The 23,942-nt window shown below is 46.8% G+C and overlaps 1 protein-coding gene across 2 annotated transcripts in view; it reads right to left on the bottom strand.

The window, feature by feature from the left end:
• EYA2 (EYA transcriptional coactivator and phosphatase 2) overlaps positions 1-23,942 on the bottom strand; it is a 197,234-nt gene that overhangs the window by 43,063 nt on the left and 130,229 nt on the right. For both annotated transcript variants that reach the window (XM_089653108.1, XM_089653109.1), the window contains exons 7-9: positions 7,320-7,387; positions 6,307-6,484; positions 5,117-5,259 (exon numbers count right to left, since the gene is read on the bottom strand). In XM_089653108.1, the coding sequence (XP_089509234.1) occupies positions 5,117-5,259; positions 6,307-6,484; positions 7,320-7,387 (389 nt within the window). The remainder of the gene's footprint in view (positions 1-5,116; positions 5,260-6,306; positions 6,485-7,319; positions 7,388-23,942) is intronic.

The following is a 23,942-nucleotide window of genomic DNA, read 5'->3' as shown; positions in this document are numbered from 1 at the left end:
GTGCGGGTGGTGCAGCTGCGGGACCTAATACCTGCAGCCGCACCACCCACACAGAGGAATGCGGGACCTAATACCTGCAGCCGCACCACCCACACAGAGGAATGCGGGACCTAATACCTGCAGCCGCACCACCCACACAGAGGAATGCGGGACCCACACAGATACCTGCAGCCGCACCACCCACACAGAGGAATGAGGGACCCACACAGATACCTGCAGCCGCACCACCCACACAGAGGAATGAGGGACCCACACAGATACCTGCAGCTGCACCACCCACACAGAGGAATGCGGGACCCACACAGATACCTGGAGCCGCACCACCCACACAGAGGAATGCGGGACCCACACAGATACCTGCAGCCGCACCACCCACACAGAGGAATGAGGGACCTCCACAAATACCTGCAGCTGCACCACCGACACAGAGGAATGAGGGACCCACACAGATACCTGTAGCTGCACCACCCACACAGAGGAATGAGGGACCCACACAGATACCTACAGCTGCACCACCCACACAGAGGAATGAGGGACCCCCACAAATACCTACAGCTGCACCACCCACACAGAGGAATGCGGGACCCACACAGATACCTGTAGCTGCACCACCCACACAGAGGAATGAGGGACCCACACAGATACCTACAGCTGCACCACCCACACAGAGGAATGAGGGACCCCCACAAATACCTACAGCTGCACCACCCACACAGAGGAATGAGGGACCCCCACAAATACCTGCAGCTGCACCACCCATACAGAGGAATGAGGGACCCGCGCAAATACCTGCAGCTGCACCACCCACACAGAGGAATGCGGGACCCACACAGATACCTGTAGCTGCACCACCCACACAGAGGAATGAGGGACCCACACAGATACCTACAGCTGCACCACCCACACAGAGGAATGTGGGACCCCCACAAATACCTACAGCTGCACCACCCACACAGAGGAATGAGGGACCCCCACAAATACCTGCAGCTGCACCACCCATACAGAGGAATGAGGGACCCGCGCAAATACCTGCAGCCGCACCACCCACACAGAGGAATGCGGGACCCACACAGATACCTGCAGCTGCACCACCCATACAGAGGAATGCGGGACCCCCACAAATACCTGCAGCTGCACCACCTACACAGAGGAATGCGGGACCCACACAAATACCTGCAGCTGCACCACCCATACAGAGGAATGAGGGACCCCCACAAATACCTGCAGCTGCACCACCCATACAGAGGAATGAGGGACCCGCGCAAATACCTGCAGCCGCACCACCCACACAGAGGAATGGGGGACCCGCACAAATACCTGCAGCCGCACCACCCACACAGAGGAATGAGGGACCCCCACAAATACCTGAAGCTGCACCACCCACACAGAGGAATGTGGGACCCACACAGATACCTGCAGCTGCACCACCCACACAGAGGAATGGGGGACCCGCACAAATACCTGCAGCCGCACCACCCACACAGAGGAATGAGGGACCCCCACAAATACCTGCAGCCGCACCACCCATACAGAGGAATGCGGGACCCCCACAAATACCTGCAGCTGCACCACCCATACAGAGGAATGAGGGACCCCCACAAATACCTGCAGCTGCACCACCCACACAGAGGAATGCGGGACCCCCACAAATACCTGCAGCTGCACCACCCACACAGAGGAATGAGGGACCCCCACAAATACCTGCAGCCGCACCACCCACACAGAGGAATGAGGGACCTCCACAAATACCTGCAGCTGCACCACCGACACAGAGGAATGAGGGACCCACACAGATACCTGTAGCTGCACCACCCACACAGAGGAATGAGGGACCCACACAGATACCTACAGCCGCACCACCCACACAGAGGAATGAGGGACCCCCACAAATACCTGCAGCCGCACCACCCATACAGAGGAATGAGGGTCCCCCACAAATACCTGCAGCCGCACCACCCACACAGAGGAATGCGGACCCACAGACGGATGCCATTAATTCTAATGGCACGCCGCCCGCACTGGAAATCGCAAACCGACCTGGGAACTGAGATGCGATTTCCAAACTAGTGCAGGGACTGTGTGTCACGGGGCATGGGAGTCCATTCAAATGAAGGAGCTCTCGTGTCCACGCAAATCGAGGCCCGCATGACCGCACGGAGGTGAGCCAGGGGTAAGGTCTTAGGCGCCATTCACAATAGGGCGCTTCTCAGCTCCACGCCTGATGCTCAGAAACACTCAACAAGCAAAATCCAATTCATTTCTATGTCCCCTGTTCACATATCAGCGTTTCGTCGCCTGTAGCAAAACGCCCGTCGCTCAAAACAGTACTTGCGCTACTTTTCAGGCCGATCTAAGCATTTTGTCCCCATAGACTTGAATAGAAAACACCTGAATGGTGGGAATAAGTGTTTTTTTTTTCCAGCGTTGTTTCAAGTGTTTTTTCAGGAGTTTTCAGCTCAAACAGCAGCTATTTCTATTGGCCACAGCACAAAACGCCTAAATGAAAAAAACCCCTATAATATTATAAATCTGCAAAAAAAAATGCTCAGACACCTGGGAAAAAAAACGCTTGAAAAAAAAACCTGAAAAATGCTCAGGTCAGTGTGAATGGAGCTTCAATCTTTCCCCATAATGCTTTTTAACCGGTCAGCACCCAACGCAAAAACTCACTTTACATGAACCACACAAAAAAAAAGAAAAAAAAAGCTCTGGGTAGATAAAGCCGGCAGCATGCTGCAGCTTCAGTCGCCGTTCACACTGCTGCGGTTTAAAATCGATTGATTTGTTTGCAATTTCTTAAGACTTTATTGCTACTTGTGAAGATTTTCAAGGATTTCTTGCAATTTCTATTGTATTCTATGAATGTGAAATCACAACCAGGGGTGGACTGACAACTCATGGGGCCCCTGGGCAGTAGGGGATCATGGGGCCCCTGTGTCCTCACCCACACTCAAACCACACCCGAAAAAGCCTATGAAAGGTACCAGGGGCATCTCATGGGGCCCCCTACCGACCCTGGGCCCTCAGGCAATGCCCAAGTGCCCAAATTGGTGAGTCCGCCCCTGATCACAACAAAACTGCAGAAAAAGTCACGGAAGAATGATTTCAGAAATTGCGCTGCAGCAAATCGCACGTTAAGACACTGATATTCACATTCATCAGATGCGATTTCAGGTTCGCAACTAACATCGCATTGGTTGGACTGGGCGCTAAAACACTGCAAGACGGTGCTGACAAGCTCAGGAAACACATGCGTCTTTGTAGCCAGAGATACAATGTAACAAATCTAAAGGATGCTCGAGGGAATTGGCCAAAAAAAGTAACATTTATTTGCTAATTGTCTCTAATGTTCTCTAGAATTGTTACTTTGTATCTGTTGTTACCAAGACACATTACCCAAGCTCCTCAGCTCCATTAGTGTCATAATGTGCTATTCCAGCACCGCCCATAATAAGAACATTCGTTCAAAAGAAATACTGGAATACAGAACATCCGTTCAGAAGAAATACTAGAATACAGAACATTCGTTCAGAAGAAATACTAGAATACAGAACATTCATTCAGAAGAAAAACTAGAATACAGAACATTCGTTCAGAAGAAATACTGGAATACAGAACATTCGTTCAGAAGAAATACTAGAATACAGAACATTCGTTCAGAAGAAATACTAGAATACAGAACATTCGTTCAGAAGAAATACTAGAATACAGAACATTCGTTCAGAAGAAATACTAGAATACAGAACATTCGTTCAGAAGAAATACTGGAATACAGAACTTTCGTTCAGAAGAAATACTAGAATACAGAACATTCGTTCAGAAGAAATACTAGAATACAGAACATTCATTCAGAAGAAATACTAGAATACAGAACATTCGTTCAGAAGAAATACTAGAATACAGAACATTCGTTCAGAAGAAATACTAGAATACAGAACATTCGTTCAGAAGAAATACTAGAATACAGAACATTCGTTCAGAAGCAATACTAGAATACAGAACATTCATTCAGAGGAAATACTAGAATACAGAACATTTGTTCAGAAGAAATACTAGAATACAGAACATTCGTTCAGAAGAAATACTAGAATACAGAAAATTCGTTCAGAAGAAATACTAGAATACAGAACATTCGTTCAGAAGAAATACTAGAATACAGAACATTCGTTCAGAAGAAATACTAGAATACAGAACATTCATTCAGAAGCAATACTAGAATACAGAACATTAGTTCAGAAGAAATACTAGAATACAGAACATTCATTCAGAAGCAATACTAGAATACAGAACATTCGTTCAGAAGCAATACTAGAATACAGAACATTCGTTCAGAAGAAATACTAGAATACAGAACATTCGTTCAGAAGCAATACTAGAATACAGAACATTCATTCAGAAGCAATACTAGAATACAGAACATTCATTCAGAAGCAATACTAGAATACAGAACATTCATTCAGAAGCAATACTAGAATACAGAACATTAGTTCAGAAGAAATACTAGAATACAGAACATTCATTCAGAAGAAATACTAGAATACAGAACATTCGTTCAGAAGAAATACTAGCCTACAGAACATTTGTTTTTCCTCAATTTGCACAGAATGGATGCACATGCAGACTCATTGGACCGATGGCTATGTATTTTTTTTTTTTGTAATAAATAGACCCCTAAGTGTCACAATGACCTGCGACCTCTGTCCTCTAGCTGGCCAACATTCCAAGGCCGTGTGACCAGATTGAGGCGCGTTCATTATTTATTCCCCATTTCAGACATTTCTCTGTGCAGTCTGTAATTCAGAACATCTGGCCAGCTTGGCACCGCCGCCTCTTACAAGCTTACAACTGTTTTCACTGGCAGAGATGCCCACTCCATAACACCGGCGCTGCGTTCCTACGGGCTGTGCGTACAGCGCTCTACACTCCGGAGTAGGGTGCCATACATCCTGACAAGGGTCCGGTCACACCTTCACACGTGAAATGATGGAGCCGTGCTATGCCCGGTGTGCTGCGAGCTTGTGTGCCCACTTCCCGGCTTCCCCCCATTACAGGACACCTCCAGGCATTCCCACAAAAAAGATGATTTGTCACAGCAGCACACATTTCCAGCACCTACCTCAATCTCATTGTCCATTGATGGCGAGGGGTCATTATTCCGCTTAGATCTCCCTCGTAACTTCACATCGGAGCCCCTCTGCTGCCGCTCAGATTCTGAATCTTTGATTGGTGTGGAGGGACCGTTATGTGAAGGATATTCCCCTACAAAGAAAACAGATGGAAAATAGTTACAGAGCTGCGGTATATGTCAGAGCTATAGAATGTAAATGTATAATAGTGTGTGACTGTGGGGGGGCCATTGGAGTGTAAGCTCCTCTGGTACAGAGACTAATGTGACTGTGGGGGGGGGGGGCATTAGAGTGTAAGCTCCTCTGGTACAGAGAATGATGTGACTGTGGGGGAGGGGACGTTAGAGTGTAAGCTCCTCTGGTACAGAGACTGATGGGACTGTGGGGGAGGAGACATTAGAGTGTAGGCTCCTCTGGTACAGAGACTGATGTGACTGTGGGGGAGGGGACATTAGAGTGTAAGCTCCTCTGGTACAGAGACTGATGTGACTGTGGGGGGAGGGGACATTAGAGTGTAAGCTCCTTTGGTACAGAGACTGATGGGACTGTGGGGAAGGGTACATTAGAGTGTAAGCTCCTCTTGTACAGAGACTGATGGGACTGTGGGGGAGGGGACATTAGAGTGTAAGCTCCTCTGGTACAGAGAGTGATGTGACTGTGGGGGAGGGGACATTAGAGTGTAAGCTCCTTTGGTACAGAGACTGATGGGACTGTGGGGGAGGGGACATTAGAGTGTAAGCTCCTTTGGTACAGAGACTGATGGGACTGTGGGGGAGGGGACATTAGAGTGTAAGCTCCTTTGGTACAGAGACTGATGTGACTGTGGGGGAGGGAACATTAGAGTGTAAGCTCCTCTGGTACAGAGACTGATGGGACTGTGGGGGAGGGGACATTAGAGTGTAAGCTCCTCTGGTACAGAGACTGATGTGACTGTGGGGGAGGGGACATTAGAGTGTAAGCTCCTCTGGTACAGTGACTGATGTGACTGTGGGGGAGGGGACATTAGAGTGTAAGCTCCTCTGGTACAGAGACTGATGTGACTGGCTCAGTGATCTCTGTACAGCGCTGCGGTATAGGTCAGAGCTATATAAATGTATAATAATAATAATGAGTGACTGTGCTGAGACGTTAGAGTGTAAGCTCTTCTGGTCCCCAGAGGGTAACAGACGAAGGCACTCACCTGACAAAGACTCTGAGCTCTGATTGGAGATGTGGTGGGAAGCCTCTTGCAGGGCGTAGGTGGTGGAGGATATGGAGGTGGGACTGATGCTGTTGGTGGGGATGTAGGGGGAGTTGTACGTCGTGCTGTAATACTGGGGGTACTGGCCTTGGCTAAAACCCGGGTATGAGGAATATTCCTGGGATAAGAAAGAAGACACCTCAATTTAAATCCACTTCTTATAAGACAGAACACACACATCTCTGGTGGCACCAAATCACACGTCAATTACACCGATAGTAGAAGTGTCGGGGGAGGGGGGGGGGGTGCTGATTATCTGGAACATTTCTGATTCTCACAATCAGCTGCCTCTTTATTTTCAGTCCTGTTTTGTTCATCATTTACAAACTCACTTCAGGCCACTAAAGATTGCTATCTGGGTGGAGATTTTCCCTCGTTTCCTCTCCAGGTGACAACGCTGTTACTGCCTATGAAGCCTCAGACAGCAAAAAAAAAAAAATATTTACAGGAAGCTAAGAAAAAGAAAATTCGGGTCCTGCTACCTGTATATCAGAAAATGTAAAATGTATCTCTGGTCAGCAAGGAAGCTCTATTGAAAACAAGAAAAAACTGTCTGGAGCTACGTTTCACACGCAGGTAGTGTAAGGACCTGAATCAGTATATTTATTAGCTTCCTTTAATTCCACGGATGGCACGGCATACATAACACTGGGAGCTTGCTGACAGGAGCAGAGAGGGAAGAGGAATGATCTCATTACAACGATCTATCAGCATGTTGGGGGATGGGTAGGTGACCAAACGGTACTGTCTGCTGTGTGAAACAGGAAGATCATGGCTGTGCCGTCTGGAAGGAGTTCCTGGAACACAAGACTGGCCAAACAGATCTAACAAAGTCATCAGCTGTATGTATTTCATCTTTGTATTCAGCCCCGCCAATAACACTTGTCTATATAACACCATACACTGGAATATTCTGAATGTACAAATAGTTCGATGAAGATAAACTCTGATACCTGGTGAACGCCGCTGAAGGCCCCGCTATTGGTCAGGCTGTTGGCTCCTTGATAGATTCCGGAGGGACCTGCAGGACAAAAAAAACACAAAAATGTAACAAGAGAGAAATAATATTCCAAAACACGTTACATCCAATATAGGGAGAGAATCAGCAATATTGTACATGTATTGGTGTATCTGCAGTTCCTGGGTCCTGAGGAGGAACTACAGGCAGTGCAGCTCCCCCCACCCGTGAGGTTAGTGGGCCTATCCTAGGTGCCCCCCTCCCGTCCCCCATGGGTCCTGAGGAGGAACTACAGGCAGTGCAGCTCTCCCCGCACATGAGGTTAGTGGGTCCATCCTAGGTGCCCCCTCCCGTCCCCCATGGGTCCTGATGAGGAACTACAGGCAGTGCAGCTCCCCCAAACGTGAGGTTAGTGGGCCCATCCTAGGTGCCCCCTCCCGTCCCCCATGGGTCCTGATGAGGAACTACAGGCAGTGCAGCTCCCCCCGCACGTGAGGTTAGTGGGTCCATCCTAGGTACCCCCTCCCGTCCCCCATGGGTCCTGAGGAGGAACTACAGGCAGTGCAGCTCCCCCCACCCGTGAGGTTAGTGGGCCCATCCCAGGTGCCCCCCTCCCGTCCGCCATGGTCCTGAGGAGGAACTACATGCAGTGCAGCTCCCCCAAGTGAGGTTAGGGAGACTATCCTAGGTGCCCCCCTCCTGTCCGCCATGGGTCCTGAGGAGGAACTACAGGCAGTGCAGCTCCCCTCACACATGAGGTTAGTGGGCCCATCCTAGGTGCCCATTGCTGTCCCCCATGGGTCCTGAGGAGGAACTACAGCTCCCCCCGCATGTGAGGTTAGTGGGCCCATCCTATGTGCCCCCTCCCGTCCCCCATGGGTCCTGAGGAGGAACTACAGGCAGTGCAGCTTCCCCCGCCTGTGAGGTTAGTGGGCCCATCCTAGGTGCCCCCCTCCCGTCCCCCACCACAGCAATTCTCTCCTGTAATCCACTGGTTAAATCTCTCACATCACGTGACGGCCGTGACCGGGACAAAAAGCATCATTCCGAATTTTGGTTTTGCAATTTTTTTTACATTTTAATAAAAATAACAAAAAGTTCCCTGCTGGTCTGTCTGCCTTCTTTTGTAAAGCGCTGCGCAAACTGTTGGCGCTATATAAATCCTGTATAATAATAATCCTGAACTTACCGGTCATATTTTCCAAACGGTACCAAAAAAAAAAAAATATCTAAAACTTCCAAAACTGATCAAAGATTATAAAAAGCCAAATGGATGAGAACAGGTAGACAAGGTAAAACAACAACAAAAAAAATACAAAACGCAAAAAAAACAGAAAGAATATAACATGCAAAAAAATAACATAAAAGACAAAAAAAAAAGACAGTAGACAAAACACAAGAGCAAAATTCAACAAACAGGCAGAGAAAACCACCCTGGGAGTCCTTCTGGTGTCCACAGGAAGACCTGTGTGATATCTGAAGGTCGTAGTAGCACAGGCGCCCCGTCTCTGCGCTCCACCGCAGAGTGCATGCGACCTTCCCGCTGCCTACAAAGATTGCATTTATTGACTGAAGGACGCCTCAGTCTCTGACTCTCCTCTGTTCTGAGGTTGCCGGCTCTGCGGGGGTCCCTCTGCCGCCACTTCAAAGCCCCAGGCTGGAGGTGAGCTCTGTGTGACGGCATTTTTTTTAGGTTCTGATGGACGGAACCCCGTGGTGGCACAAAGCGAAGCCGAGACTGAAGAGTGCGGAGAGGAGCCTGAAGCATTTGTTAGAACTGATTTAAAGGGGGAAAAACTCGACTCTACCGGTACCGACATGCTATCTATCTATTATCTATCTATCTATCTATTATCTATCTATTATCTATCTATTATCTATCTATCTATTATCTATCTATCTATCTATCTATCTATCTATCTATCTATCCATCCATTCAGTGGTATCTGATCCTTGGCGATTGCACGGACCGTCACTCGTAAGTGACTTTTTCCATGAATTCTCTTAGCAATTATTTTACAGGGTAGGTTGCCAGGTCTTTCTCCAACCCCCACCATGCAGGAGATCCCACATGGACAGGGATGAAACTAGGACAAGAGCCAATTAACCTTCCAGCATGTCTTTAGAGTGTGGGAGGAGACCAGAGCACCCAGAGGAAACCCACGCAATCACAGGGAGAACATGCAAACTCCATGCAGCGGACACCATGGTCAGGAATCGAACCCATGACCCATTTACTGCAGGGCAGATGTGCTAACCGCTAAGCCACTGTGCCGCCCACCGACATGCTACATTTAGCATTTTCGTAGTATGGACAACAAACAAGGCAAATCGTTTTACAGGTCTCAGCAAAAACACTTAAAAACCTAAAAACTACTCCAACTATTTTTTTTTTCATATGTAGGTCCACTGGAAGCTTTGACAACATAAATAGGTGTCCCAATTGGAGGATTTCCTCCCACCTCCTGCTCTGGTGACAACTATCATTTTGTATTTGGCATCACTCTCCCACTAACCAGGACCAACCGAGAAGGTGGATCTAACAGGTAGCAATACCAATTTTAGTATGTATGAATAGTGCCATGCAGATTTATGCGGGCCATACACGGGTCAAATTTCGATTCTTTCGAAAATCGGAAATTTTGTGCATTTTGTAATCCAGGTGTGCCACCATTGATTTCGAAATTCGACCAACCAAGCCTTTCATTTCACTTCATGTTGCTACAGAAAAGGTTTCGTGGTGAAGAATTTTCTTTTCTTTCCAGGTCACAGCTCATTTATTTTTCAATTACATTTTAGTATATAAGAGAAACAATTGACAGAAGATTGTTACGTTGTATCTAATGCAGGCCATACATGGAACTAATTCAGAATTCATTTTCATTAGAAAATCAAAACTTTGTGCGATTTGTAATGCGATGGCGCCACCATTGATTTCGAAATTCGACCAACCGAGCCTTTCATTTCACCTCATGTTGCTTCAGAAACAAATTTTCATAGTCAAGAATTTTCTTTTTTTTTCCAGGTCACAGCTCACGCTAATTTCTTTTTCAGTTACATTTCTCGCACGACTCTCCCATCACTGATTAGAAATTCGTTCAGTTTTTCGAATAATTTCCAACATGCTCAAGTACTCAAAGTTGATGGTCGCTCAAAAAGTGTCTGTTGCTGTGGCCTCACTAATGGTGCGAAATTCGAATGAAAATTCTTAAGCCGGTCATACATGAATTGAATTTCGAAAGAGTTTTCTTTTCGAAAATCTTTTCTAATGCCCGTACACACGATGAGATTATCGGACAAATGATCGGCCGTTTTGTTTCCCCTGCTAGTCTCACATCAAAAGTGAAAAGGTTACTAAAGAAAAGAAAATTCTCCTATGAAAGAAAAGAATTTCGAAAGTGATGTCATGTATTGTATTTTCAGACGACTACTGTACTGATTAAAGGAAAATCGTACGATCTGGTATTGTACAAGAAAAATTTTTGCCCGTGTCCCTTCGGATATTGTCGTACGAATCGTCATGATTAGCTCTCGAAAGCTGTGTACTAACGATCCGATTATCGGACGATCGGTCTTCATAGGAACATTTTCATACGATTTTCTTATAGTGTGTATGGAACATTAGACTTTTCGTTCAAATTTCGCACCTTTAGTGGGTTACAGAAATGGCCAATTTTTGTGTGACCATCGAATTTGAGTGATCGGGCATGTTGGAAATTTTTTGAAAAACCAATGAATTTCGAATCAATGATGGAAGGATTGTGCGGAAAATATAAATGAAAAAGAAATGAGCGTGAGCTGTGACCTGGACAGAAAAGAAAATTCTTAGCCACCAAAATTCTTTTCTGTAGCAACATGAGGAGAAATGAAAGGCTTGGTCGGTCAAATTTCGAAATCAATGTTGGTACCATCGGATTACAGAATGCACAAAAGTTTTGATTTTCTAATGAAAATTAATTTTGAATTCGACCCGTGTATTGCCTGCATTAGATACAATGTAACAATCTTCTGTCAATTGTTTCTCTTATATACTGAAACGTGTATTGCCTGCATTAGATACAATGTAACAATCTTCTGTCAATTGTTTCTTATATACTTACCCGTGTATGGCCTGCATTAGATACAATGTAACAATCTTCTGTCAATTGTTTCTTATATACTTACCCATGTATTGCCTGCATTAGATACAATGTAACAATCTTCTGTCAATTGTTTCTTATATACTTACCCGTGTATGGCCTGCATTAGATACAATGTAACAATCTTCTGTCAATTGTTTCTTATATACTTACCCGTGTATTGCCTGCATTAGATACAATGTAACAATCTTCTGTCAATTGTTTCTTATATACTGACCCGTGTATGGCCTGCATTAGATACAATGTAACAATCTTCTGTCAATTGTTTCTCTTATATACTGACCCATGTATGGCCTGCATTAGATACAATGTAACAATCTTCTGTCAATTGTTTCTCTTATATACTGACCCATGTATGGCCTGCATTAAATACAATGTAACAATCTTCTGTCAATTGTTTCTCTTATATACTGACCCGTGTATGGCCTGCATTAGAAACAATGTAACAATCTTCTGTCAATTGTTTCTCTTATATACTGACCCGTGTATGGCCTGCATTAGAAACAATGTAACAATCTTCTGTCAATTGTTTCTCTTATATACTGACCCGTGTATGGCCTGCATTAGATACAATGTAACAATCTTCTGTCAATTGTTTCTCTTATATACTGACCCATGTATGGCCTGCATTAGATACAATGTAACAATCTTCTGTCAATTGTTTCTCTTATATACTGACCCATGTATGGCCTGCATTAGATACAATGTAACAATCTTCTGTCAATTGTTTCTCTTATATACTGACCCGTGTATGGCCTGCATTAGATACAATGTAACAATCTTCTGTCAATTGTTTCTCTTATATACTGAAACGATCCGGCAAGATAAGGAAAAAATATCTGAAACCAGCAAATGTATCTTCATCTTCTTCTATTTTACTGAAGTCATCCTAAAAATGTACAATGGCAGCGCAATCGCAGGATTTGTTTTGCGCCCGTGTTATGAACAAATAGCGATTAGTGGAATCGCTGGTCTTTCGGACAGGGCCTCACCCCCCCCCCCCCATGTCCTTTCCCCGAAGACCCTGTTTGTTTTGATATCAGCAGCTGGATTAGTTGGGGAATGAACAGCTGAACAAACCCGGCTGTGCCAGAGGAGTTGTTGAAGAACTCTCAGTAAGTGACGCCCCGCAGGGCTGTGCCGCCACGGCTGATCGGCGGCTGCATGTAGGCGGCAGAGCGTGGAAAATGGGGCATTTGATAGGCCGGGGCGTTGCGCTCTTTGCGGCGGCACCCGAGGGGCCCCCAAGCGCAGGACAATAAAAATGAATGCCCTATTGTACGTCCGGCTGGTGATAATTTGTCTCTCTACGGCTAAATATTAGTTTTACGATATTGGCAGGAGCTGCAGCGCTCGCAGCAATCAGGAGTGTTTGTTCTTGGCAGGAAAAATCAGCAGAAATTCGGATACAAATCCGCTTTCACAACCTTCCGATTTATTTACTGTACAGGAATCTCAGCAAGGAGCCCATTATATGGGAGAGAATTCACCTACTCAGTCCCAAAAAATCCAGCCAGGAATGAGGGACAACCACGAGGCATGAGGCTCTATGAATGAGGGACAACCACGAGGCATGAGGCGCTATGAATGAGGGACAACCACGAGGCATGAGGCGCTATGAATGAGGGACAACCACGAGGCATGAGGCGCTATGAATGAGGGACAACCACGAGGCATGAGGCTCTATGAATGGGGGACAACCACGAGGTATGAGGCGCTATGAATGAGGGACAACCACGAGGCATGAGGCGCTATGAATGAGGGACAACCACGAGGAATGAGGCGTTATGAATAAGGGGCAACCATGAGGCAGGAGGCGCTATGAATGTGGGACAACCACGAGGCATGAGGCGTTATGAATGTGGGACAACCAAGAGTCATGAGGCGCTATGAATGAGGGACAACCACGAGGCATGAGGTGCTATGAATGAGGGACAACCACGAGGTATGAGGCGCTATGAATGAGGGACAACCACGAGGCATGAGGCGCTATGAATGAGGGACAACCACGAGGCATGAGGCGCTATGAATGAGGGACAACCACGAGGCATGAGGCGCTATGAATGAGGGACAACCACGAGGCATGAGGCGCTATGAATGAGGGACAACCACGAGGCATGAGGCTCTATGAATGAGGGACAACCACGAGGCATGAGGCGCTATGAATGAGGGACAACCACGAGGCATGAGGCGTTATGAATGAGGGACAACCACGAGGAATGAGGCGTTATGAATAAGGGGCAACCATGAGGCAGGAGGCGCTATGAATGTGGGACAACCAAGAGTCATGAGGCGCTATGAATGAGGGACAACCATGAGGCACTATGAATGAGGGACAACCATGAGGCGCTATGAATGAGGGACAACCATGAGGTGCTATGAATGAGGGACAACCATGAGGCACGATGAATGAGGGACAACCATGAGGCACGATGAATGAGGGACAACCATGATGCACAATGAATGAGGGACAACCATGATGCACGATGAATGAGGGACAACCATGGGGTGCTATGAATGAGGGACAACCATGAGGTGCTATGAATAAGGCACAACCACAAGGCATGGGGCGCTATGAATGAGGGACAACCATGAGGCTCTATAAATGAGGGACAACCATGAGGTGCTATGAATGAGGGACAACCACAAGGCTTGGGGCGCTATGAATGAGGGACAACCATGAGGCTCTATAAATGAGGGACAACCACGAGGCATGAGGTGCAATAAATGAGGGACAACCACGAGGCATGAGGTGCAATGAATGAGGGACAACCATTAGGCATTAGTTGCTATGAATACGGGACAACCATAAGATGCCATGATTGAGGCAGAACCATGAGGAGCTATGAATGAGGGTTAACCACGAGGCATGAGGTGCTTTGAATGATGGACAACCATGAGGCTCTTTGAATGATTAAAGGAAAATTGTATGATCTGGTATTGTACGAGAAAAATTTTTGCACTTGTCCCTTCGGATATTGTCGTACGAATTGTCATGATTAGCTCTCGAAAGCTGTGTACTAACGATCCGATTATCGGACGATCGGTCTTCATAGGAACATTTTCATACGATTTTCTTATAGTGTGTATGGAACATTAGACTTTTCGTTCAAATTTCGCACCTTTAGTGGGTTACAGAAATGGCCAATTTTCGTGTGACCATCGAATTTGAGTGATCGGGCATGATGTAAATTTTTTGAAAAACCACTGAATTTCGAATCAATGATGGAAGGATTGTGCGGAAAATATAAATGAAAAAGAAATGAGCGTGAGCTGTGACCTGGACAGAAAAGAAAATTCTTAGCCACCAAAATTCTTTTCTGTAGCAACATGAGGAGAAATGAAAGGCTTGATCGGTCGAATTTCGAAATCAATGTTGGTACCATCGGATTACAGAATGCACAAAAGTTTTGATTTTCTAATGAAAATTAATTCTGAATTCGACCCGTGTATTGCCTGCATTAGATACAATGTAACAATCTTCTGTCAATTGTTTCTCTTATATACTGACCCATGTATGGCCTGCATTAGATACAATGTAACAATCTTCTGTCAATTGTTTCTCTTATATACTGACCCGTGTATGGCCTGCATTAGATACAATGTAACAATGAACCACAAGGCATGGGGCACTATGAATGAGGGACAACCATCAGGTGCTATGAATGAGGGACAACCACAAGGCATGGGGCGCTATGAATGAGGGACAACCATGAGGCTCTATAAATGAGGGACAACCACGAGGCATGAGGTGCAATGAATGAGGGACAACCATTAGGCATTAGTTGCTATGAATACGGGACAACCATAAGATGCCATGATTGAGGCAGAACCATGAGGCGCTATGAATGAGGGTTAACCCCGAGGCATGAGGTGCTTTGAATGATGGACAACCATGAGGCTCTTTGAATGAGGGACAACCATGAGGTGCTTTGAATAAGTTACAACCACAAGTCATGAAGTGCTTGCAATGAGGGACAACCATGAGGCACTCTAAATGGTGGACAACCGTGAGGCATAGGGCACTATCAATCAAGGACAACCACAAGCATGAGGCACTGTCGATGAATGAGAACTACAAGAAATAATGTGCTAGCAATGAGAGAATGAGTACAAGGAATGAGGGAAAACGACACAGCTTTAGGCACTAGAAATAATGGATAACAACTAGGAATGAGGAACAATGACGAGGAATGAGGCATTAGGTATGGGGAACAAAGAGGAGTCTTGTGACTGTAGACAGATGCGGCACTAGGAATGAAGGAAAACGATGAGGCATGGGGCCTGAGAATGAAACAGATAAGGCACTAGGAATTAAAAAAAACAATGAGGCATGGGGTCCTGGAAGCGAAACAGATGAGGCACTAGGAATGACGATGAGGCACGGGGTCCTGGAAGCGAAACAGATGAGGCACTAGGAATGACGATGAGGCATGGGGTCCTGGAAGCGAAACAGATGAGGCACTAGGAATGAAGGAAAACGATGAGGCATAGGGCCCTGGGAATGAAACAGATGAGGCACTAGGAATGACGATGAGGCATGGGGCCCTGGGAATGAAACAGTTGAGGCACTAGGAATGAAGGAAAATGATGAGGCATGGGGCCCTGGGAATGAAACAGATGAGGCACTAGGACTGAAGGAAAACGATGAGGCATGGGGCCCTGGGAATGAAACAGATGAGGCACTAGGAATGACGATGAGGCATGGGGTTCTGGGAGTGAAACAGATGAGGCACTAGGAATGACGATGAGGCATGGGGTTCTGGGAGTGAAATAGATAAGGCACTAGGAATGAAGGAAAACAATGAGACATGGGGTCCTGGGAGCGAACCAAATGCGGCACTAGGAATGAAGGAAAATGATGAGGGATGGGGACCTGGGAATGAAACAAAACGATGAGGCATGGGGCCTTGGGAATTATACAGATGAGCCACTAGGAATGCCGATGAGGTATGGGGTCCTGGGAGCGAAAAAGATGAGGCACTAGGAATGAAGGAAAACAATGAGGCATGGGGCCCTTACTTAGAATGAGAACCAACAATGAGGTACTAAACTGAGAAATGATGATGAGGCATTAGGAATGAGGGGCAATAATGAGGCACTAGGGATAAGGGACAACTATTCTAGGGATGAAGGACAATGATGAGGCACTAGGAATAAGAGACAACTATTCTACGGAGGAAGGACAACGATGAGGCACTAGGGATAAGGGACAACTATTCTAAGGAGGAAGGACAACGATGAGGCACTAGGAATAAGAGACAACTATTCTAGGGATGAAGGACAACGATGAGGCACTAGGAATAAGAGACAACTATTCTAGGGATGAAGGACAACGATGAGGCACTAGGGATAAGGGACAACTATTCTAAGGAGGAAGGACAACGATGAGGCACTAGGGATAAGGGACAACTATTCTAAGGAGGAAGGACAACGATGAGGCACTAGGGATAAGAGACAACTATTCTAGGGATGAAGGACAACGATGAGGCACTAGGGATAAGGGACAACTATTCTAGGGATGAAGGACAACGATGAGGCACTAGGGATAAGGGACAACTATTGTACGGAGGAAGGACAACGATGAGGCACTAGGAATAAGAGACAACTATTCTAGGGATGAAGGACAACGATGAGGCACTAGGGATAAGGGACAACTATTCTAGGGATGAAGGACAACGATGAGGCACTAGGGATAAGGGACAACTATTCTAGGGATGAAGGACAACGATGAGGCACTAGGGATAAGGGACAACTATTCTAGGGATGAAGGACAACGATGAGGCACTAGGAATAAGAGACAACTATTCTAGGGATGCAGGACAACGATGAGGCACTAGGGATAAGGGACAACTATTCTAGGGATGAAGGACAACGATGAGGCACTAGGAATAAGAGACAACTATTCTAGGGATGAAGGACAACGATGAGGCACTAGGAATAAGGGACAACTATTCTAGGGATGAAGGACAACGATGAGGCACTAGGGATAAGGGACAACTATTCTAGGGATGAAGGACAACGATGAGGCACTAGGGATAAGGGACAACTATTCTAGGGATGAAGGACAACGATGAGGCACTAGGAATAAGAGACAACTATTCTAGGGATGAAGGACAACGATGAGGCACTAGGAATAAGAGACAACTATTCTAGGGATGCAGGACAACGATGAGGCACTAGGGATAAGGGACAACTATTCTAGGGATGCAGGACAACGATGAGGCACTAGGTATATATAGTATATTAACACCATAGCGGACTGTAACCTCTTTTCCAGAACAGGAAGCGGTGAGAAACCCGACATTTTTACTGGTGTTGTGTTGTCCTAGTGACACCAGTGCCCTTATTCCTTGCAAAGGTGTCACATGAACAGGAAGTGAGGGAGAATCTCCCCAAAGGGGGCACAGACAGGAATAAACACCTGACAGAAACATGAACCCTTCCCCACTCCATCCTAAACTAAAGAGAAACATTGTGGCTGGAGCCGAGCTGTAAAGATACAAAGTATCTGTGTGAGGAAGATCTGTTGTCGGTGTTCCAGTAAATGTCTCATTCTGGGAATCTGTGTGACAATACGACTCTCAGGCGAGAAGAGGAACAATTCTTTCCCTTCCGCTCATATATACACACAAAAGGTAAGTGATGGAGGGTGAGCTCAGAACATCCCCAATACTTCTGTCACTAAGGATACAAATTTGCCAATGTAAACCCATAATTCTCCTCCGGTGAAAGGCCGGTGATGTTTGACTCCCGGCAGGAGCCTTGCTCTGTGAATGGCGCCATAACAGAAAACCGATAAGGAACGGTATTGTTTCTGGAAGGACTGGGCTTGATTCAGCCTTTTAAAGACGCAGCTCCCTCACGCTGAATTATCGGTGAGACATTAATTGTACAGTAAAATGTGCGATTTGACCCCTAGCAAAGAAGGCCGCCGATTCCCCGCAGGACAGGCTCCGGGCCGCGAGGCCGCCATAATCTGAGACTAAATCTAATACAAAACAGATGTGACGGGAAGAGGCTGGAGAAGGAAGGAGGCTCGTTTTATGGAGAGTTTGGTTTGATGGAGCAAATGGCATTTTTTTTGTTTTTGTGGTTGTTAGGTGTATGGATATCACAGAACATTTGTATCAAGACCGATCCGAGCCCGTCAGAACCGCTGGTCTATCACAAGGTGTGTATATAAATACCTACAATCAACAACTCTTTTTTGTTTCTTTTTGGTCAATTAAATATACCATTGTAAGTGCCGAGAGTTCCTGTTGATCCTGCCAGAAATCTTGTGAGCTGTAAACTCACTGTGCACAAGGAGAGGCTATGGAAATGTGGAGGCAGCAGAAGAGGAGGTGTTATGGAGATGAGGAGGAGCTATGGGAATGAGGGGGGGGGCAGAAGAGGAGGGGTTATGGAGATTATGAGGGGCTATGGAAATAGGAGGCAGAAGAGGAGGGGTTACGGAGATAAGGAGGGGCTATGGAAATGAAGAGGGGGCAGAAGAGGAGGGGATATGGAGATGACAAGGGGCTATGGAAATGAGGAGGGGGCAGAAGAGGAGGGGTTGTGGAGAAGAGGAGGGGCTATAGAAATGAGGAGGGGGCAGAAGAGGAGGGGTTGTGGAGATGAGATGGGGCTATGGAAATGAGGAGGTGGCAGAAGAGGAGGGGCTATGGAGATGAGATGGGGCTATGGAAATGAGGAGGTGGCAGAAGAGGAGGGGTTATGGAGATGAGGGGCTATGGAAATGAGGAGGTGGCAGAAGAGGAGGGGTATGGTGATGAGGAGGAGCTATGGGAATGAGGAGGGGCTATGGGAATGAGGAGGGGCTATGGGAATGAGGAGGGGGCGGAAGAGGAGGGGTTATGGTGAGGAGGAGGGGCTATGGAAATGAGGAGGGGGCAGAAGAGGAAAGGTTATGGAGATGAGGAGGGGCTATGGAAATGAGGAGGTGGCAGAAGAGGAGGGGTTATGGTGAGGAGGTGGCAGAAAAGGAGGGGTTATGGAGATGAGGAGGGGCAGAAGAGGAGGGGTTATGGAAATGAGGGTCTATGGAAATTAGGAGGGGGCAGAAGAGGAGAGGTTATGGACATGGAGTGGGGGGAGGAGATGAGGAGGAGTTATCAAGATGGAGTGCGGAAGGAGATGAGGAGGGGTTATGAAGATAAAGTGGGGGGAGGAGATGAGGAGGGGTTCTGAAGATAAAGTGGGGGGGGGGAGATGAGGAGGGGTTCTGAAGATAAAGTGGGGGGGGGGATGAGGAGGGGTTCTGAAGAGGAAATAGTCTTAAGGCCCATACGCACAGTAAGAAAAATTGCAGAGCTATTCGTCCAGCAAAACTACATGTACATTTGTCCTGTGGGGCAAAATCTAATGTTCTCATGCTCTTTCCTCTATAATTCGATCATAAATATTTTGTTATATTATTCATAACGCAGAGCAGGAGCAGAATTAACAACACTTAGTATCTGGCAGCAAGTAAAGCAAAGCACTGATGCAAAGTGTACTTTGCAGAGGAGAGACTAAATACCTGCCCAGCAGCCAGCATCAGATGGAAACTGATTACTACAAGTTGCTGGGAGACACAGACTGGTGGACACTGGAACTACAACTATCCACTCTGGGAAGCACAGTGCCATAAGCAGGTGATTTAGGTCCTGACACCTATGTTTTATGTTGAATGATTAACATTCGACCTGTAGAGGAAATAGCCTAAGAACATTCAGTTTTGCCCCATTTGTGTAGAATAAATGTACCAGCAGTTTGGCTGGACAAATAGCTATGCTATTTTTTTTTTTTTACAAATACTCAAGTGAAACTAAGCAGGCTCAAGGTGGCGGTCCTTATGTGCCTAGTGTCCTGTAGGGGGGCAGTAAAACCCTAGGCTGCTTATTATTTTCATGAAGCTGTGTCCATCAATGGACGACAGAGAAGTCTGTGCAATGGAAAGCAGACAGAAAAAAAATTAATGGACGTTATTTTAACCTTGAATCCTCTCGAGAACATTAAAATTCTTTACTTTTACACTTTATGCATTTTTTTTTAAAAACCTTTTAGGCTGAAAACTTTTTTAGGATTCTTTCCCCCATAAAGCATTTAACTGATTTCTGATCCTGAATTCGTTTTTTTTTAGATCTCTGTGAATCCTTTTTGCTATTTTACGGTTGCTGGATGCCTGGAAAATGCTAAGCCGCCTGTTAGGTAAAAAAAAAACTACAAAATGAAAAATGGCGGCGCGTACTAACCCATACAAAGCATCTGCTGGCAACCGTGGTCTTGTAAAACGAGGGATATGTTGGAGAGACGGCGAAGCTGGCATGCGCTCAAATACCGCACGTTTCATTTTTTCGTTTTTTTTTTTTACTCGAACACACAACTGGGTTTGGCGAGATCAGATTTGCAGCCACCGTGGCTGTTTTGCATTAATGGCGGGTCACAGGTTAAATACAGCAGAAGCTCAGGAATTTCTGCTTCATTTTCTTTTTTTTCTCCTTCGATGTGCCTTGACTGCGGGTCCTGCCACAACACACGCTCGCAGAGGAGCAGCGGGGTTAAGTAACTTGCTAAGACCCATGAAGGCTGTGTCAGGGGCTGATTTTGAGCGCAGGCGTCAGCTTGATGTTCAGGAGGAGGAGGCGCAAAGCCGCGGGGACGGTCGGAGGAACTAGACCAAATGCAGAAGGAAACTCTCAGGGAGAGTGAAGCTGAACTCCAACTTATTTGAATGAATTTCTCAACAGCCACAAAGGATACAAATCTGCCATCAAATGTCTTTGCGTATCCAGATATTACCCGGTGACCAGATTGCTGAGCTGTACATAGCCTGTGCTGACAGCAGAGCTGTAGGAGGGGCCCAGCAAGGCTCCACCCACTACAGGAGGGGGCGGGGGCAAGACCAGTCCCCCTGCACAAGCAGAGAGAGCAGCAGCGAGCGGTCTTTATTCCAGGAAGTTTCGCACTGGATGACTGCACAGATCTAGAAGAAATACACAAATCAAAGATTTCCCAGCAGCCAGCATCAACAGACTCAACAGTAGACCCCTAACTTGACAGTAGATCATTTGACCCCCCACACAACATAAGCCCCCCCAGCAATAATAGATTCCACACCAACAATAGATTTTGGCAGCAACAATAGACCACCATGCAAAAATAGATCACTAAGTAGATGCCTTCCTGCAACAATAGACCCCCAGCAGCCAGCAACAGTAGACCCCTCACTCTCCACAGCAGATACCTTCTAGCAACAATTGACCCCCCCCTCAACATAAGCCCCACCCCAGCAACAATGGATTCCCTAACAACAACAATAGACCACCATGCAAAAATAGACCCCCCCCCCAGCAACTATAGACAGCCACACTAAATAGGTGTCTTCCAGCAACAATAGACCCCCAGCAGCCAGCATCAGTAGACCCCCCTCCCTCCATAACAGATACCCTCTAGCAACAATTGACCCCCCTCCCCCAGCAACAATAGATTCCCCACCAACAACAATAGACCTTGGCAGCAACAATAGACCACCATGCAAAAATAGATCCCACCAGCAACAATAGGCCACCCAGCAGCCAGCATTCATAGACCCTCCAGGACACCCCTGCACCCTTTGCCATTACATAGATTCAGTGCTGGAGGTGCCGGAACTGTGTTCCCCCGCGTCCCCACTGAAAAAAAGCCCTGGTCTGGAGTGGCTTCCCGATAGTGACAATGATGGACCATGCATGACCAACGTGTGTCAGCCACACCACTCGTGATCTTCAACAGGGGCACATGTGGCAGGGTGACAAAGCAGGAGCACAAATGGATGGCAGTTGTCACCCCTTAACAGGAAGTGCCTGAATAGGGATCCTCATGGCAGGGTCACCAGGGATTATTTAACAAAAGCTACAGATTTAAAAAGATTAACATCACATTTAGCATCCAATCAAAAAAGCCGCTGAGTTACAACATGGCAGCTGGTGTGCTGCGCGGTCCAGCTAGATGAATGCAGTGCTGATGCACCGATCCGAGCGCATTGCAAGGTTCACCTTTTTTTAATGAACTTGAAATGTCACACAGTGGGAACCTAACCCAAAAGGGGAAGTTCCGTTTGTTTGCAGCCTCCCCCCCTCCAATACCACATTTGGCACTTTTCTGGGGGGGCCAGCAGGTACCTGCTTTTGAAAGGTACCCACTTCCGCCATGGCGATCTGAGCCGGAGGTTCAGCCCCCACGCTTCACAGGTCGCAGATGACTGCGGGACCATTCACAAAGAACAGCGCGCTTCGCGCATGTGCAGTAGGAAACCAGCTGTGAAGCCGCAAAGCAGGTTTCCCTTACTTAAGATGGCGGCGCCAGCACCCGAAGCCAATTGAAGAACTGGCTTGGTGTGAGGACATCGCTGGATCCCTGGATGGGTAAGCATCCTTATATTAAAATTCAGCAGCCACAGTATTTGTAGCTGCTGACTTTTTTTTTTTTGGGGGGGGGAGCCTGGAGCTCCACTTTGTGTTCTTTTGGCTGCCATGGGGTGGATTGCGTCACACTGCGTTGTGCTGAAAAAAAAAAGTATGGCCGGCTGTATTTTTTGTTAAGCGCACACCAAGGCAAAGCGGTGGCTTGACCGTGGCACATAGGAGACGAGGCATATTGCTTTGCCTTACAATGAGACTGCGCTGGAATAGCCGCCCAATGCAGTCCCACCGCATCTGATGTAAATGGACCCACTGGGGGAGACTTACTAAAACTGGTGCACTCAGAATTGGGTGCAGCTGTGCATGGCAGCCATCTACTAGAATTAAACGGCCATGACATCACGGGGTGGATTTACTAAAACTGGTGCCCTCAGAATCGGGTGCAGCTGTGCATGGCGGCCATCTACTAGAATTAAACGGCCATGACATCACGGGGTGGATTTACTAAAACTGGTGCCCTCAGAATTGGGTGCAGCTGTGCATGGCGGCCATCTACTAGAATTAAACGGCCATGACATCACGGGGTGTATTTACTAAAACTGGTGCCCTCAGAATCGGGTGCAGCTGTGCATGGCAGCCATCTACTAGAATTAAACGGCCACGACATCACTGGGTGAATTTACTGAAACTGGTGCCCTCAGAATCGGGTGCAGCTGTGCATGGTGGCCATCTACTAGAATTAAATGGCCATGACATCACGGGGTGAATTTACTGAAACTGGTGCCCTCAGAATCGGGTGCAGCTGTGCATGGTGGCCATCTACTAGAATTAAATGGCCATGACATCACGGGGTGGATTTACTGAAACTGGTGCCCTCAGAATCGGGTGCAGCTGTGCATGGCGGCCATCTACTAGAATTAAACGGCCATGACATCACGGGGTGGATTTACTAAAACTGGTGCCCTCAGAATTGGGTGCAGCTGTGCATGGCGGCCATCTACTAGAATTAAACGGCCATGACATCACGGGGTGTATTTACTAAAACTGGTGCCCTCAGAATCGGGTGCAGCTGTGCATGGCAGCCATCTACTA

Source organism: Staurois parvus, unplaced genomic scaffold (assembly GCF_062004578.1).
Source record: "Staurois parvus isolate SC_StPar_1 unplaced genomic scaffold, SC_StPar_1.0 ptg000699l, whole genome shotgun sequence".
Classification (NCBI taxonomy): Eukaryota; Metazoa; Chordata; class Amphibia; order Anura; family Ranidae; genus Staurois; species Staurois parvus.
Note: the sequence above shows the minus strand (reverse complement) of the source record. Positions and strands in the feature narration are given on the sequence as shown.